Raw genomic sequence first — 17,896 nt, forward strand, 5'->3', positions numbered from 1 at the left:
TCGAGTTTACCTGACAGTATAGAAGCGGAATTTTCTCAACTTGATGGGACGAACAAAGAATCGAACGAATGGACGAAAGTGTGTGCACTCAAGGCGTTGTTTATTAAAGGGGATTCGCAACGGAGGACTGGACATTTGGCAGAAGCATTGGAAACCTTTGATTCCGCTCTGCCAATATTGGCGAGCGTATCATCTACACCGCCATCGGCCGGCCGAAAGGAATTGAACACTTGGATTGAAGAATTATTGGCAGGATCTTGCATGCTCTCAAGTCATGCTATCAAAACAAAAATTTCCCCAACACTCGAGACCGAAACATTATCAGCATTTCGTGCATGGGCAAGATTTTGGGAATGGGCCCCAACGAAGCCACTAGGTCGCGCACTGCATGCTGAAACCTCAAGGCGACAGGTATGGAAAGAATACTACATCACATTATCGGACATACTCCAGCAACACCTGCCATTTCCCACAACAGATCTTACTACCGCATATCCTGAGTCGTCATCGAAACCACAGCAACGAGCGGAATTGAAACAAGTGGAAGCTCGCTACGAGGAATTGCTTCTGAGTGAAGTACAGTTTCCGAAGGCGGAAGAACCGAGTGAGGAAGTCGAAGCATTTGTTGAACTAGTGATGCAAAACTGGAGAGTTTTATGCGGGAATACATGGCAAGAACATGAACTCGGCGAAGGAGGGGCGGAGGCAATTAGTAGAAGTGTTTTGAACATTCTGTACAATGCCGCAACTAAAACGTTCCATTCAACGCCAATTTTGCGACATTTATTCACCGTTCATGTAGCGGTCGCGGAATTCGATTTAGCGTTTAAAGCATTCGATACCTATTTGGAGATTGTGAAAAGAGGAAAAGCTCGAGTGGAGAAAACTGGGGAGTTGGAACACGGTCTAGATGACGACGAAACAGTTTTGAAAACGGCTGCTGAGTGCATCAGAGCTTTATGTCGATATGGCTCAAGACAAGGCGCAGAGAAGGCTAAAGACCTTGGCCAGTTTTTCGAGGAGTGGCTGACTAAACACTATCCTGTCGAACAGCCACATGGAACCGAGAAACTGCTTGATAATGGCACCTCGCCTGTTTCAAGCACTCCTATATCACCAAATACATTTGCCGTTGCTTGGCGGTCAATCGGAATCGGCTATGCACAATGGGCACGCTTAACTTTCGATTCGTCTTCGAGAGGGGCCATTCAAGTGAAGGCTATAAAATGCTTCCGCCGGGCTCTCCTCCCCCAGTATAAGAGTACCGCAGATGTAGAAACCCTTTTTGCATTGGGCACAATCCTTGCAGAACGCAGAGAGCTATCGACAGCGATCGAGGTTGTGAAAATTGGGCTTGCTCCTCTGCGCTCCAATTTGCAAAATGGACATGGCTCTTCCGTTGCAGCCAGATTCTCAAGAGAAAGATCTCTGATACCGTTATGGCATCTTATGGCTTTACTGCTGAGCGCAAGACAAGATTTTATAACAGCAGTAAGATCTTGTGAAGGCGTCTTTGACCAATTCGGGGATTCAAAAAATTTATATGGAGCATCTGACCTTGACGGTTCATTCAGAAGCGAGCACCTGAATTCCAACGAAAACCTTACGCAGCAGAATCGAGGCTTAGTAGATGAAATGGATGATTTTGAAAAAGCAAATCTTTTGGAGGTAAAGATGACTCAATTGTCTCTTATAGAAGTCCTTGAGGGCTCCGAGGTTGCAGTTAACTGTAGTGATGAGCTTTTGACTATATATACAAGACTGTTCGGTGATCCTTCTAAAGAAACTGCCACTGCAGTAGTTCAAAGTGCTACGTTGGTGCCCCCCAAAAGTTCCGCAGGAACCCTTAGAAGCATGAAAGGAAGTATATTTGGACGAACTCTGAATAGGTCAATGCGAAAGGATATGGTAGCTTCGATGGAACAGAGCGCAATCTCTCAACGACTAGACACCACACATGCCACGATCAATAGAGCACCAACTATTCAAGTCACTCATGAAAACGGTACAGCTGGAAGACATCACCGCAGACGCTCTGGAGATCATCATGAAAAGCTGCACAAAAAATCAAGTGTCAGAAATCCTTCTCAAGAGCCGAATAGAAGTGCGAGCGTAGGAAGGACCGATGGCACTGCGAGGGAGATGGATCCACAGAATCGAGAGGATCATTCGGAACAAGGCTCAAAACCACTACCACCAACCTCACAGCAGATGGAACACAAGGAGCCGGTTCTTAAACCAGTGGGCTCCAATCACATTGTTCAAGACAGTCGCCTTCCAATTACTCCACATTCATCGTCACTCAGCCCCACAACGCGATTCTCGAAAGATTCCGAGAGGCGGCGGAGAATATCAACATTAGTCAAAGTATGGTTATTGATTGCCGGCTTTTATCGGCGAGCAACCATGTATGAAGACGCTAAAGGTGCAATCGAAGAGGCCCATAAATTAGTGCACGGCTTAGAAATAGATATTATCAATGACCCAACAGGCCTCGCGTCATTCGATCATTCTGGTTGGGGAGGTGGAAAGAGTGTGGCTGAATTATGGGGCGACGTTTTCTCAGAGGTACGTATGCTCGAGGATTGCATAGAATCATGCTAACATTTTTTAAAGCGTGGCTATCTCTCTGTAGATCAATCTTCTCCATATACGGCACTTGAAAATTTCGAGACTGCTTTAACTCACTTTGCTGACCACCCTGGCGCAATCGTTGGGCTTTCCGATATCCTACTAGATATATACACAGAAGATCTTCTACCTCTTTCCACCATGCCAGCTTTAGTTCTTCCCACGTTATCTGCCAGTACTCCCTCGGCATCTACCCTCAATACCTTAGCGCAATCCCAACCACATCAGCCAACGCTTCCCTTTCCCACGAGCGGACCCCTTGGTCTTCCCCTTCCTACTCCTTCGAACCAAGACATGCTAGCTACTTCGAAGACTAATCGAGCAGATAAACTCGATAGACTTGCAGCTCGGGATCGTGCATATGGACTTTTATCCGGTCTAACAAAATTAGGTTCAGGTTGGAACTATTCAGAAGCTTGGTATTCTTTAGCCAGAGCATATGAACTAGGAGGACAGAAGGATAAAGCGAGGGAGGTACTTTGGTGGTGTGTAGAGTTGGAGGAAGGTAGAGGATTGAGAAGCTGGGATGTAGTTAGCAGTGGTGGTTATATTCTTTAATTATTAGATGGGTTGGAGATGCGAGTAGTGCGATTTTTAGACTTCGGACGATAGAGGGTTTGGTTATACATATCGGACAGAAGCCTTGGTGGGATATAAATAATGCAGACTTAAATTAACATTTTTGAAATATTGGCCCGACATTTAATTGGATTTGCAATAAGTGTTGAATTGCATGGATAGGTATATCGATACTCTTGTCTACATAACCTATTCTCTTTTGTTTATAAGAGTAATCCAACGATTCATCGTACATTTCATTGTACCCTTCATTTATTTCAGATATAGCCGCTCGTCTCATCATTTTTATTGTGAAAAGCGGGTAAATTTTTTGTAGCACTTTAGTGTTGGACTTGAATCGGCAATTAGCCGCGCCCACTATTCCTCGATCACGTCGCGCAGACAAGTTAGGAACCGGCGGTTGCAATGTGGATATGTCGTGCCAGGTCCGGTGGAGATGATGGTTACAATTGTTGTCGGAAAAATTTCGTGGAAAGACGATTGTTGTTGATTGTTGGGGGATGGGAAGTGAATGTTGGAAGCTGGGTTTAGGATCTGATATGAGTGAAGCAAAATATTCAGCTTGGTTGGCACGACTAGGAGGCAGAGTAAAATTCAAGGAGCGCGGTGTATTTGTGTGTGTGGAATCAATTGGATATTTATAAGTATTCTATCTATCTTTGCCTTGAAACATGTTTGTTGGTATGTATCCGCTTGCTAACACATTTTCTAGCACTGTCTTTGAACCTCCAGGGTACATTCTAATTTCTAATTGCACGAAACGCCAAACACCCTCCATAAGCAACCTCGCTGTATAATTCGGGATCTCAAGATTTTGAGCTGCGAACCAGATCACCACCTGGGTGATGAGCAACTTTGTAAACTTGATTTTTGACTCGTTCCTGGCTCGAACATTTCTTCTCGGTATCTGAATCTCGGGGATATTCGCCGGAGCAGACTCAATATGGGTTTGATGAGCCCTACTAACGTTTTCCGTCAGATCCATTTGGGAACTTCAAACGGCTGCGCTCGTCCACCTTAAGTAACCATTGATTGTCTGCTTTCTGTTTTGGTTCGCCGGCCTTCTCGGTTTTGTGAAGTTTGATTTTGGGATTTTTCTCTAGTTTTTCACCAGCATTGGTGGATTTTGTAGATTTGGTTTTGGGATTTTTCTCTTTGGGAGCGCTGCGAGTGCTGCTGTTGGTATCGTTTCCGGGCATCGTTACGGGTTGATTTGTGTGGGATTGAGATTGAATGGGTTGAGATGTGTTGAGATGAGATGGAGTGTATTGAACTCTGGTTATGATAGAGGTCAGTGTTGCTCTTGTTGTTGTTGATGAGGGTGATGATGATGAGATATGCATTAAGACTCGAGAATCTGTACGTTATATACACTTCTTGCATACCGACGCATCCACTTCACCAACAACAGCAACACTGATCTCCCATCGATCGCGACCCACTCAATTCAAGGCCAAAAAAGATGCAGTCATTTTTATGTAACTTTTGATGGATTCGGTGGATCTGGACTTTGCCATCGGTCGGACTACCGTTTACGAGGAGGACGAGTGAAGCCTCCCGGACTACAGAGACCAGATAATCGACCCGTAACCGGAAACATCGGTAGTAGAATGATTCATTACGCAGGTAGTTTAGGCAGTCGGTTTCTACTCTTCATGATAATCTCCACTTGCTGTATAGCATATCTCAACTTTTAGCTTACGATCAAGTGATTGTCGCCTGGATATGGATGGCGAACTTTAAGGACCAGTTTGTATTCAGTGTTCGCAATACTTTTGATCTTTGGTGCAATTGGTCTTGTTCTTTTAGAGAATTTAGGCTGCTTTTGCTACTTTATGTTCGATATGCATAGGAACATTCGATGGCTTGACAAGTCATATACTGTGGATTACGATGAGAATAGGGTGGTAGTTTTTCTTTTCCGAGTCTATTAGCTATTTAGTGATTGAATGAGTTTCCTGATAAGTATCGAAGTGGATACGAGTATGTATAGTGTGTTCATATCCCAACCATGGATAAGAAAGATTATGGGTTCAGTGTATACAGATGCATATGATCCTACATTCGAAACTTCTCTTCACAACCCCCCCCCTCCTTCACCCCACCCTCCTCCCTTCCATTTTCCATTTCCGATCTTCTGCTTATTTCCCAACTCTTGATTCTTCCGACATATAACATACTGTAATTTACACAATAACCAGGTAATGAGCAATGATACTTCCAACCTGAATCAGAAATTCAAAGTAACTCCATCTAACTACACATCGAACCACACTTCACCGTTCACAACATAAAAATCCTCCTCCAATTCCATAAATCTCAAGTATTCCTCCAGCCAATTCGACCCTTGAGTGGATAATCCACGACCTGGCCGACTTTTCAAGAGGCCGGCCGGCCAGCTAGGTTAGACGGGCCGAAGTCTAGACCGTGGCACAGTAAGTAGGGTCCTTGGTATAAATATAGAACCAAGCTTTCCAAGCGGGTCGTGCGAGAAGGGCCAGAGGCTCAACCCTGTGACCCGATTGAAATCTATATATAGATGGTTAAAGGGGACCTCAGGTACCTAGGTAGGTATATAAAGTATGTACTCAGCTACTTTTGATGATTCTTGATTCACTCTCTGGTTCTTCTTTTATTACCTTAATTTTTTGGTTCACTAATTTTTCCTATGTATTCTCCTTTGAGTTCACTTTCTGGTATATATATATACCCCTCTTTCTGTATTCACTAGTCTTGAATTTTTACCCCTCCTTCTATATTCGCTATTTCATGCACATCCATATACTCTACTCCCTTCGTTGAATCTCGGTTATAGATATATCTATACCTACCTACCTAGGCAACTCCGAATATCTCAATTTGACAGGATCACAATTAAAAACGAGTAACGGAATGATGTGAGCTTTCATGCGATTCAAGTACATTATTGTCCGCATAATTTCTATTCCCCTGTAAACTCTATAACCATGTGCTTCACCCCATAACAACCCCATCTACCTCACCATCGTCCATATTCGAACGCAAAGCAATCCGATCAAAACACACATCTTGGCTAAACACCTTGCTCTAAGCACTCATCGCTAAACATCTAGTTTCCTGAACCCAACACCCTCATATCTAACTAAACTTTCGTCTCCGTCTATGTCTCTGTCTATAAGAAGCTTGTTAACGCCTTGCAGGTAATGACTGGAGCAAGTACCTGGTCGCTTTCGAAAAGAATCATCATTCCCTCGATGCAACCTTTGAAAGCAGCCAGCAAAGCCAAAGCAGCCAATACCACAACCAATTCTAAGTTATAAATTGCAGTTGAGTTGTGCCAAATATATCTTCATTCGAATTCAGACACCAAATTCATGTCAATTTGAGTCGCTAGTAATAATCGCTTCTGAATGCTCGATATCGTGGAGACGAAATGGGTTCAAATTGAGCTGGTAGATTTGCTGACAAAGTTCATTTCCAAGTATAATGAAGGCGCCGAGGAATATGGTAGTGACTAGGTCGAGCATAGTAGGCTTTACGGCCTCGTTATTAGATGAGTTCCGTATCGATAGTTGCTTGAGATTGAAGCCAAGGACTCTAATATCTCTTCAACCTTATACCCGGAAGAAAAGACCCTTGTTCGCTGGCACGGCTGAAATCGATGGTTCTTGATGCATCACACCCTTCCGGCTGTAACAGGGGTACGATTTCGTATACCTGCACTTGGATAACGAGTGCAAACTACATGGTGGTAGCACGAGTGGATGACGGGATCTGTGTATCATGACAGGTAATTTTCGTGCGAGGTTGAACAGAGTTTGTGCCGTTGATATCCACTTCAGCAACAAACATCAATACTAAGAGCACTAATCAAGAGAGAGACTCATAAGCACGCTGTGGTGCAAATATAGGATTCAAAATCTTTGTCATAGCTTCCGCGGTTGTGAACAAAACACCACCACTAAACACAGTCCGTGATAATCTCATGACTGTTCCTCTCCAAAAGGCTTTCACGCCACCATCTTTGATTATACCCATTACAGCTTGAGTGGTTGTAGTCACTTTCGAAGATTGACTCCTCGTTTTGACAGTATCGAAAGGTTGTGTTGCCAAAGTTGTGATTACACCTGCCGCTGCCCCATTTACGAAGTTCACGACAGTATTCTGTGGAATATCTCGTACGACCTGAAAATCCTTGATAATGTTGTACGAACCCATCCTGAAAGAAGTTGCTGAAGCTTGTTTGAGAGTTGTGTCAATGAAACCTCTATACAAACCTACGAATCCATCTTCTTTGAGAATGGTACGTATGCAATGCATTGTGGAATTATATTGCCTCGTGGCCCTGGCATCATCAATCAGCGCCGTTTTGATCCGTTCAGTAGGTGTGACTGCAAAGATGCTGGCTGCAACTCCCGCTGCCATGCCTGCTAACATATTACGACCGGGAGATAGAACACCAGTCTCCGGATCTCGAAAAACGTTTTTGATGCTGTCATACGAAGTAAATCGTACGGCATCTTTTGCAATAGATCCAAATACTAATGCACCACATCCCTTATACAAAGCTCTGATACTTTCTTGTTTGTATATTTGTAGAACAATCTGAAATGGATTCCGTGGTAATTTATATGGACCAGAATGCAGCTGTACTCTGGTTTTGGCAAATTCCAACGGGTATGTAAGAGCGCCTTCTACTCCTCCAGCAATTCCACCAGATAGCAAAGATACAATTGGTGGTGTCGATGCGTTTCCGTGGCCACTCATTGTAAAAGTATGTGATAGTTACTGATATAGTGGGCAAAAGTTGAACGTGAAAGGGAGATCCCAAATGATTGCGCAGCCAAAGATTTTTCTCTCATAATTATTAATAATTTAGGTTCCTTCCACCGTACCAAGGTACTGTTTCCATGACTTCAATCTATGACGTCTTAGTTTCTCGGTACTTACTTGTCAACCTCACCAGTAGATCGGCAGTCGGTACTGTGCGTTCGCCTAAACTTGCCGAAGCCGACGATATTGTAAAATAATTGTTGTAGATTCATCATTTTTAAACATTTGGTGAAAGAATAATAGCAATATGGTGTCTCGATTTAGAGATGCTGGTGCCCGCTCATTGATCATCCTGACGTCAACGCAAAGCCGACAGCAATGTATACACTGTTCATCAATCAATCAAGGGCAAAAATTCTAGCTAACGGTCGCGGTATTATTTTTAGAGGAAAGTATGCGAAGTGCTCATAGTAGCAAATCCTTTCTTTCCGTTCCGAGCTGCGTCTGTCATGCATTCAGGGTGAATGCCTCCGAACTCCCCCAAGCACCTAACCTCCGCCCAAGAGCAAACGATCATCAAGCTTCCAGAAATCTCTCTTTTCTGACAATGTTGATCTCGTCTTTGAAAGCCTTAGCGGAACAAAACTTTGATACACGCTGTGAGGCAGCATCATGGATTTCTTGATTGGCCGGATTTGTTTCTTTTCTGAATCTTACATCATCCGACGCGTTTGAATGAGCATCACTAGCTTTGTTAGAGGATGCAAGATGACTTTGAGAATCTTGTATCATTTTCTTGGCCGCTCTTAATCTATTCAGATTATCTTTAGAAGATGATGTCTCACAATCGAGCCTGTTACTATTTCCTGTTTGTCTGTTCGTTGAAAATGCGGAGCTTCCAAACAAATCAATCCCAGTAACCGATTTCACTTGAAGGTGATTCTTGCTCCTGGGACTATCTCTAGGTTCATTCTGTTGTGACTCTGAATCCACGAAGGTTCCTCCAGTTTCTTTGAGATCGTCAAGTATACGTCTGCGTTTGGCCATGTGTGGAGATCTTGATTGTAGATGACGGTCAAGATTGAAGTAGGGCGACAAAGAAGTATCAGGCAAGCGCTTTCGATGACCTGAGCTTGTAACCTCTGTTGTAGGTACGGTATATCCAGGCAGATATTCAAGAATATCATCGTCATCTCGTGGTTTCCAGAACCTTGTAACTCGCTCATATGCCTGCTCTATCGCGTCGGAAACGGGAGGTTTCTTGTACCATGGATGATTTACTGCTTGAACAGCAGTCATACGTTGACTTGCGTCACTAGCCAAAAGGCCACGCAGAAATGATCGAGCTCTCCGATGAAGATAAGACCACTTGTTTGCTATTTCTTCTTCATCGGACGAAAGAAAGTTCTTGGCAGCTTGAATTTCTTCCAGCAGGGACAATCGGCCTCGGGGAATCGAACTTTCACCAGTGAGCAAACTCCATGTCAATATTCCAAATGACCACATGTCTGCAGCTGTCGTATAGCCACGGCTTATATCAGAACCAACGATTTCGCTATTATCAATCAGTACAAGTATTTGTCAATTGTCATTTTTAAAGATATACTTACGGTGCAACGTAACCCTCTGTCCCTACTGAAGAGAAGAGTCTGCCAGTTGTTTTGTCCGTATAATTAGCAAGGCCGAAGTCTGTGAGAATGACTCGAGAGCCGATATCGGTGTTTGTAATGAGAATATTTTCCATTTTAACATCTCTATGTGCAATTCCTTTCGAGTGAAGATATTCCAGAGCCAGAGCGATCTGTCGCGTAATGAGGCGAGCATGGGCGTCTTCAAGCCTGTTGTCACAAGAATCGAAGTATGTATATAGGTCTCCTGCCGCAGCAAGCTCTGTAAACATATACAGCCTGTCGTTGGAAAGGAAGGCCCTCTCAATGCGGATAATATTTGGCTATGATTTGTTAGTCTCGGCTATCTGAATACATATACGATTGAATGAGTGAGCTTGTCGTAACTTACATGATTAAGTTTAGACAGTATGTCAACTTCTCGCAGGTATGATTTACTCGCCAAATCGGTATCATATTGCTGACTTAATCCTGCAGAACCATGGGAGATAGGGTGCGAACGTCTTGAGGGACTTATTTTGATTACTTTACATGCTATCTGCTTCGAGTTACCAACATTGTTGGCAAGAAAAACCTCTCCAGCAATACCGCTGCCAAGAACATGGCTGGAAATGGTGTATCGATCTTTGAAATACTATAAATATGTTAGTCAAACATGAAAGACATGCTAAAAGAAAACGATGACATGAATACCTTTATTTCGATATCAGGCAAAGGCATATGCGATGTTGTTCTTGATCTTGGTTGGTGAAATCGAAACTTCCAATCGGGTCGGATCTCAATCAAATCACCGTCAACAAGAAGATGTCCAATTCTTTCATTTCCGACTATACCGATCAATACATTGTTCACATAGGTACCATTCCTGGATTCAAGGTCTTCGCAATAGATTGAAGGTGGGTACTCATCCAACTTTTCCGTATCATATATGATAGTGTAGATACGAAAGTGTTGCTTGGAAACAATCACACTATCGATGGAAAAATCACTAAACTCTTAGCAGGTTACAGATCGATTGAACAAAGTACATACCATTTCGTTTCTCTTCCCACATGAAGATAGCCTTTGGCAAGAATTGGAATTGCTGCAAAATCTATGTTAGATCACGAAAGGTTGATGAGACAAGAGGCTTACGAACTGAACTCTTGACCAGTCTGTGCATGCTCATACTTGAGCGATGCGACAAGGTTGTTACTGATGTCACGACTATTCCCTCCATGAGTTCCCATTAGGGATCGATCAATGTTCTCACGGTGGTCTTGACCACTGAGCTCACTATTCAAACCCGGTGCTTCCATTGTGATTTTAAGATATTGGACCAATGCTCAAAGAATGCGCGATTCACATCACCTTAGGAGAGATGATAGATATCAAGAGATTCGTAGGAAATGAAGAAAAAGGTTTCGAATGCGAATTTCTCAGTTTGAAACATTACGAAATGGCCGCAAGCAAATCAATAGTACAGATTGTGACTTATTAGCCAAACAACGCTTCATCATAGGCCATCTTGATTATGTAACTTGAAGATTTTCTTGATGTATCGCATCACCTTGCTTCTTTTTCACTTCTCCCGTCTTTCTTGGGAAGGAACGAAGGGAGCCACATGCAATTCCGGGTTTCACTATCACGTGACAAACGGGCATCCTTCGTCAACGAACTCCCTTCCATGCTTGGGAGACTGCGAGCCTTTGTTTAATCTCAGATCGTATACATTTTGGGGGGTCTGGTTGAAGTTTGAATGAAAATTGGGGATGATAGAAACATGTATATTAACAAGATTGCTTTCCATTACAACTGGTGCCAACCTTGCGACACATAGGCCTTACTGATGATCCTCTCCGACGACAAACTACCTGGTGGTGTCATGTCAACGTATATGAGACCTCTGTTGGTTTAGCAGAAATGTGTTACACATTAGAAAGGTTGATTCGAAAGTTTTTGAATAAGCCCCTTGGAAGATTTAGACGTATCGTAGGCCAAGTGCTATACTTTTTAAGCATTTATACACTCAGGCTTCTTTCTCGTGATATTAGACATTTTATTGTGTGCCAATTGCCTCAACATCTTACCTATAAGATTCTGAATGTTCATAACATCTTGTTGTGATACACTCAACATCATACAAGCCCGCATTGGAGCATCATTTGCCAACGATGAAGATGCTACATTTTGCATGTGGTAGACTCACCGATGAACTAGGTAAATATCTTAGATAAAAGGAGATGGTGCTCATGGAACTTTTGATTGTTTGACAATATATGAGAGATTGAGAGTGTTGGTTTGTGACTTGCGGAATGTGATTTTCTGAATATTTATATTGATGCCAGATATTGAGAGTGTCTTGAATGTGTTATATTGGTATTTGTGTATCGAAAGTGTTCTGGATCTTTGTATTGATGTTGGAGATTGGGGGACTTTGAATATTTATACTAATGTTAGAGATTAAGAGATTTTGAATGCTTGGAATAAGGTCAAAGATTAAGAGACATGAATGTTTTTATTGATATCAAACATTGATGTTGTCGTCTGGATGAATGCGAACCTTTGAATGGAATACCTGGCAAGCTCTACGTAACGTCATATCTGAAAGCACAGAAACATGTTAGAACCCTACACACCTACCAAGCACGCAGTACTTTTCCTCAAGTCGGGCCCGACCAGGTAAAGGAATCTATATTGGGCATCTTGGGAACGGGTAGACAGTCATGTGACTAGCCCTAATCAGTCAAAATGCGCTAAATTAGCTCGAAAATTAAGCGAGTATCAACACCCATATTTCGAGCATCAATCAACGGAACTGACTTCTCCTCCTCACCATCTTCATACAACTCACATTGAAAATGTAAGTTGAAATCCATCCATCCTACCTTCAATCGCTATTCAGATTGCATTCTATGCTTATCGAAAGCATTTGAATCATTGCAATCACCAAATTTCCCCTCATTTCCGCAAGAATGGATTTTACCCCTCCGTGTCTCCATTTGCATCACTTCCACATCAACAACTTCAAGTATCCATAACTGACAACCATCTTTAGGAGAGCAAAGTGGAGAAAGAAGCGCACTAGGCGCTTGAAGCGTAAGCGCCGCAAGACTCGTGCCCGATCGTAAGCTTCCACCTTCCTGTCGCTCCAGAACGAAGATTTGCTTTTGAGCGATCTTTGTCGTGGAGACAATTTTCTTTGTCGAACATCTACTAACCCCTCTACAGCAAGTAAACAACTCAAAACAACTCGATCTCGATACCCCTTACCTTTCGAATCCTAACATCATGACCTCTTAACCTCTTTTCGAATGCGCCATTTCTCGCACCAAATGTCTTCGCCTTTTTCAGCATTTCAGTATTCACCAACAAGATCGGAGTTCGCGCTTCGTTCAACGGCGGCTGGGTGTTCAAGGAAAGATCAGTTTGATGACGCGCACTTGTCAGCACGTGGTGGGAAGTTTTGGAAGGAAGCTGGATCGGTCAACAATGCAATGTCGATTTGTTCATTGAGGGTTTATGAACCAATACGTCATGGGAAATAAGCTGCCTCTGATGCTAAATGCCTTTATGACTACCAACCCGATAGGAATGAATAAGAAAAAAAGAAGTTCTTCTTCACTGATGTCACCTTTGCACAATGTGAAATGTCTTGAAAGTGATTGTGATTCCTATGATACTACTACTTTCGAAATGCTCACTGTCGTATTTCGAAGCCGTTGTTGTGATGTGCTTCATGCTTCCCCGCATACAATATCAAACCCTTCCCCAGATATACACAAACAAAATGGAGTGACAATTATCACCAAACCTATCTTTCCCCGCCTCGCCCTGGATGCTACGGAATATAAAATGCCCGTTGGACTTCTCAAATTATCTTTAAATCTACTAGGCACTTACAGCTACCTATTTCGATGACAGCATACTTACAAACTAGGTATATAGATAAATTGACAATTGACCAAAATCATTGCGCGCGCCTCATAAATTGGATTACCTTGGAAGTCCACGTTTGAAAGCTCCAGCTGCATATGACCTGCTCAACACAACCCCGCTCATTGGTCAAGCCACCAGCATCTCAGCCTCGTCTGTTTTAGCAAAATGTCGGGAAAAAAGTTTCCAATTGCCGACTCATCCAAAAATTTATTTGATTTGCGACAGAACAGAAGCTTGTCGACCCGGCGCCTTCATACAATTTGCCCAGGCTTCACTTTGATCACAAAATGGCGGATAACATTGAGAAAAGCAAGAAGCGCAAGAAGAACGCCGATGGTTCTTCAAGACCCAGCAAAAAAGTGGCAATCGAAGAAGACAGAAATGTTCAGATTTCCTTAAAGGATGGTGATGAATGGGCTCCTGTAATTGGTATGTTTCCAAGTTAAGACCAGGAGAATGTTATAGTCTCAAAATGAGTTTTCAAGGTTATGAAAGGTTGACTCTTTATAGCATCCACTCCTGGACTTGCTATGCCGGCATCTATATCTCTCCAACCATTCACAAAACCTCGCAAGAATGCCCCTCAACGACCAGGACGAAGCGGAGCAATTGCTACAACAGAAGTCCTCCTCCATTCCTCAGAACATCCAAAGCTTGATTATACTGCGCGAGAGGAGGAAGCGGGTGGGTCTGATACATTATTGAAGCATTATGTTGGTGTATACGATCCAAAGACTGGAAAATTAGAGGTTATGGAAGCGCGAAAGATGGTGGTTCGTGGAAGCGTTAGAGCACATCAAGCTACGGAGGCTGAATTTGCCAAACATGTAGGTCTATTGCAAGGGAATTTCAGAGCGGATGCTAACACTACTCGCAGACTATCAGAGAGCTTCGCAATGACCTTGGAGAGACTTTCGGTACCAAGAAAGCGAAGAAAGCCATTGCTTCCGTTACCGAGAACGCCATCTCAGCAAACAGAGGCTCAAGATTACTTGCGGATGGTGCCAAGCCAGCGAAGTTGGATGCTGCAAAATCCGCAATCATTGCATCCATGGCAGAAGCCACATCTGGCATGGCATCTAGAAAAGACCTCGAGGAGCAAGCAGATGCAGCCAAGCCACGACCAAAAGCAGACCTTACCGCGAAAGATATCAAAGATGTGTATACTGTGGATAGCCTCATTGGAAGTGATATTTTCAAGTCTGTACCGGTCTTGGAATGGGAACAATCAGTCAAAGCAAAGAAGAACATTACGACCAACTCGAGATATGTGTCGGCCAGAATCGTTTCTGCAGCTACCGCAGGCGTTAATAAGCTCAGAGTCTTACGATACCTCCTTCTTTTGTTGGATTTACATATGGCTTCTCGACCAATGCGAGGTGGAAGAATGCTGCCCAAGCGCGATGAAATGAAAACGAAGTTGGGTGACAATATACCGCAATCCGTCATTGAAGATGTACGACGCAAATACTCCGACGCTGGAGTCATGTCAAAATTCAAGTCTGATCTCCTCATCACCCACGCATGTGCTTTAGCATGTCTGGTCGATAATTATGAAGTTGATCTGTATGATCTTCAGCTGGATTTGAAATTAGAGACGAAGGAGATGACTCAATATTTCAAGGAGATTGGTGCGAGAGTTGTGGGACTCCCGGAGGCGAGGAGGAAGGCATTGGATTTGGACAAGGCGACTGCCGCACAAAGGAGGACAGCGAAGTTGAAGTTGCCATTAGATTTCCCAAGAGTGCCATTTGGAAGGAGAGGATAGAATGAGCCGGGGGTAGACTAGGCTGCTAAGTGTAATTGGCGAAGCGGAGTAGAAAGGATATTGGTTTTAATACTGAAAATGGAGATAATGAAATCTATGGCAATTGACAATAAGGTACATTGGTTCATTTCTGTTTCTCGGTGATTCCTATAGGGGAAAGTGCTATTCTGGATTGTCAGTGGCTTCCCAACACACCCTTAACTCCTCCAAGATGGTAAGTGCAGTGTGAGCACACAAGTCACTCTTGCTTCGTAGTCGCAACTGCCGTCTTGATTTGTTTACTCTTTACTATTTCTTGTGAAAATCTTCATGATTTCTTCTTCCTCTTCTTCTTCTTCTTCTTCATACATTCTTAACCAAGAATTTTGGCCCAGCATTTTATATCATTTTATCTTAATAATGTTTAGAGAACTTTTGAAGAGGGGGGGGGGTTGGTGGTTGGGGCTCTTACCGTTTGGTGCGGCTACGAAGTCGGACACTCCATCAACGCCCAGGTGGGCAAGCGGATTGGGGATGCGAGGAGTGTCTAGGCGTCGGCGCGAGCTGCTGCCACCAGGGCTCGGGGTGATGCTGCGATGACGGCGGCGGAGAGGGCCAGAGCAGAGGCGGAAATTTCCACCCTGGGCTCCTGAGTGTGCGGCGGCAAGCCACGGTAAGGTGACCCCACTGACTACTAACCCTCTCCTCAGCGTAAAAAAAAAATCGATTCTCGTATCAAGGCCCTCCAATACCGAAAAAAATCGATACTTGTATCAAGTCTGGTCCGGATCTCTCTCTTGATCTCTCTTGGTCTCGTTCTCGAAAAAATCAATCCTCGTATCAAGTCTGGTCCGGATCTTTCTCTCTTGATCTTTGGAAAGTCCCAATTCCTAGGGCAGATTTGGTAAAAAACTCCATTTTCTCTTTCTTCTCATTTATAATACTAATTATAGTTTATCTAGTATTAAAACATTCTCTCTGTCGACCTCTCTCTCTCTCGATCTCTCGCCATCTTTCTCTCTTGATCTCTTTTTGGAAAGTCCCAATTCCTAGGGCAAAATTGGTAGAGAACTCCTTTTCTCTTTCTTTTTAACTACAATACTAATCATTCTATTCGGTTTATTTAGTATCAACATTATCTCTCTTTCTCTTACATATACACCCACACTCTCTCAAAACCTTCAATTCTCATTTCAAGTCTGGTTGATATTTGAATATCATCTCTCTCTTGATGACCCCGAATCGAGTTAAATCTGGTACAGAGTTTCTCTCTCTCCTTTCGATAACAATACTGATTCTTCCATCAAGTTTATCTAATATCGAAATGTCCTATTTCTCATGATAACTCGAGTCTGCATCTCTCTCTATCCCTCCTCCTATCAAATGATAAATTCCTATATCGAGTCTCTTCGGCGTGGAACATTGCTCTTTTTCGTTTTCTTTCCTTATGAATCAGTCCTTTCATGAAATCTACCTGGCGTTGGATATCCTTTCTCTTTCTACTTCGATCAATAATCAATTCCAAGATTAAGTCTATTCTGTAATAAAAATCCTTTCTTTCCTCGCTTTCGATGGAGAAACTAATCCTCTTAGGTCTGCCTGGCGTTGGATATCATCTCTCTCTATTTCGATCAAATTCTCAACTCTCGTATTGAATTATCCTTGGCATGCCACCAGCACCAGCGCCAATTGTTCCGACTCTCTCCTTGTTCACGCTCCTTCTCACGCCCCTTCTGCTGCTTCGCCACTAGCACCAACAGCACCTCTATTTCCTATCCTGGACAAGTATATCTCGAAATAGAAGATTTTAAGCGGATAGGCCACGCATTCAATTAACATTCTTGTATCAAGTTTGCCATTCATTAAACCATTATATTCATGGCGTCTGTGTAAGGGAGATCGAAGCGTTATCTACAGTCTATGGCATTTTTATTGTTTTACACATGAAGGAAGATGGCAGTTCTATTTGGGGTGTCTATGGTCTATATGATCTATATGGTGTTTGTAGTGTTTGTGATGGTTTGTGGTGTTTTGTGGTGTCTGTAATCTTGGTGGTGTTTTGTAGGAGATTGTGGTGTTTATGGTCTATATGATCTATATGGTGTTTGTGGTGTTTTGTGGTCTTTATGGTCTATATACAAGAAGGGAAATCGGATGTTCTGCAATGTTTTGCTCTGATGGAAGATTGGAAGGAGGAGAAGTAGATCTCCAGGGTTCTCAGGAGGAGGAACGAGGTTCATATGCAGGAGGACAACGTCAATGTGTCATGATTGGTATCTCTGTCTTTTTGAAAGAAGGGTGAGGGAATGATGGCAATTCAGTTTAAAATCTCAAGGGTCTGGGATAAGCATTCCATTTTGGCGCTTGTGCCGAAAAGGATAAGAGTTCAATTCATGATGTTTGGAAATGTGACGAGAGAAAAATAGTAGGGGAAAGGGACAAAGATTGGTTTATGTTGGTTACTTTATAGCGAGAAGGGTGGGAGTGAATTTTATGGTGCCTGTGGCAAGAAGTGTGACGTCTTTTCCCAAGAGCAGGACAATGGACACTGGAATGTGAGATGGCGGGACTTGGTTTGAACCTTACAGGAGCACTGATTTATGAGGGAAAGAGACCCTGAAGGAGCCGCGAAGCTCTTAAA

At 43.1% G+C, this 17,896-nt stretch overlaps 6 protein-coding genes across 6 annotated transcripts; 4 read left to right on the top strand and 2 right to left on the bottom strand.

Annotated features, from left to right (window-relative positions):
- Positions 1-3,189, top strand: EAF02_010328 (uncharacterized protein; the record flags this gene model as incomplete). The annotated part of the gene is made up of 2 exons (XM_038906376.1): positions 1-2,568; positions 2,617-3,189. Coding segments are annotated over 2 exons (3,141 nt in total), but the record flags the coding sequence as incomplete, so codon positions are not given.
- A 3,870-nt stretch (positions 3,190-7,059) lies between these two features.
- Positions 7,060-7,956, bottom strand: EAF02_010329 (uncharacterized protein; the record flags this gene model as incomplete). The annotated part of the gene is made up of 1 exon (XM_038906377.1): positions 7,060-7,956. The coding sequence occupies one exon, from the start codon at positions 7,954-7,956 to the stop codon at positions 7,060-7,062; it is 897 nt and encodes a 298-aa protein (XP_038753641.1).
- A 357-nt stretch (positions 7,957-8,313) lies between these two features.
- On the bottom strand, positions 8,314-10,888 carry EAF02_010330 (uncharacterized protein; the record flags this gene model as incomplete). Its single annotated transcript, XM_038906378.1, has 6 exons — positions 8,314-9,517; positions 9,573-9,913; positions 9,982-10,224; positions 10,284-10,578; positions 10,623-10,674; positions 10,729-10,888. 6 exons carry the CDS (start codon positions 10,886-10,888, stop codon positions 8,539-8,541), a joined length of 2,070 nt encoding a protein of 689 aa, XP_038753642.1. The 3' UTR covers positions 8,314-8,538.
- Positions 10,889-12,189: 1,301 nt separating this feature from the next.
- EAF02_010331 (uncharacterized protein) lies at positions 12,190-12,657 on the top strand (the record flags this gene model as incomplete). The annotated part of the gene is made up of 3 exons (XM_038906379.1): positions 12,190-12,251; positions 12,306-12,432; positions 12,628-12,657. 3 exons carry the CDS (start codon positions 12,190-12,192, stop codon positions 12,655-12,657), a joined length of 219 nt encoding a protein of 72 aa, XP_038753643.1.
- Positions 12,658-13,795: 1,138 nt separating this feature from the next.
- On the top strand, positions 13,796-15,276 carry EAF02_010332 (uncharacterized protein; the record flags this gene model as incomplete). Its single annotated transcript, XM_038906380.1, has 3 exons — positions 13,796-13,937; positions 14,019-14,335; positions 14,386-15,276. The coding sequence occupies 3 exons, from the start codon at positions 13,796-13,798 to the stop codon at positions 15,274-15,276; spliced, it is 1,350 nt and encodes a 449-aa protein (XP_038753644.1).
- A 2,077-nt stretch (positions 15,277-17,353) lies between these two features.
- EAF02_010333 (uncharacterized protein) lies at positions 17,354-17,557 on the top strand (the record flags this gene model as incomplete). The annotated part of the gene is made up of 1 exon (XM_038906381.1): positions 17,354-17,557. The coding sequence occupies one exon, from the start codon at positions 17,354-17,356 to the stop codon at positions 17,555-17,557; it is 204 nt and encodes a 67-aa protein (XP_038753645.1).
- Positions 17,558-17,896: the final 339 nt, after the last annotated feature.

The sequence above is a fragment of the Botrytis sinoallii genome, assembly GCF_014898435.1.
Source record: "Botrytis sinoallii strain Bc 23 chromosome Unknown BSIN_025, whole genome shotgun sequence".
Classification (NCBI taxonomy): domain Eukaryota; kingdom Fungi; phylum Ascomycota; class Leotiomycetes; order Helotiales; family Sclerotiniaceae; genus Botrytis; species Botrytis sinoallii.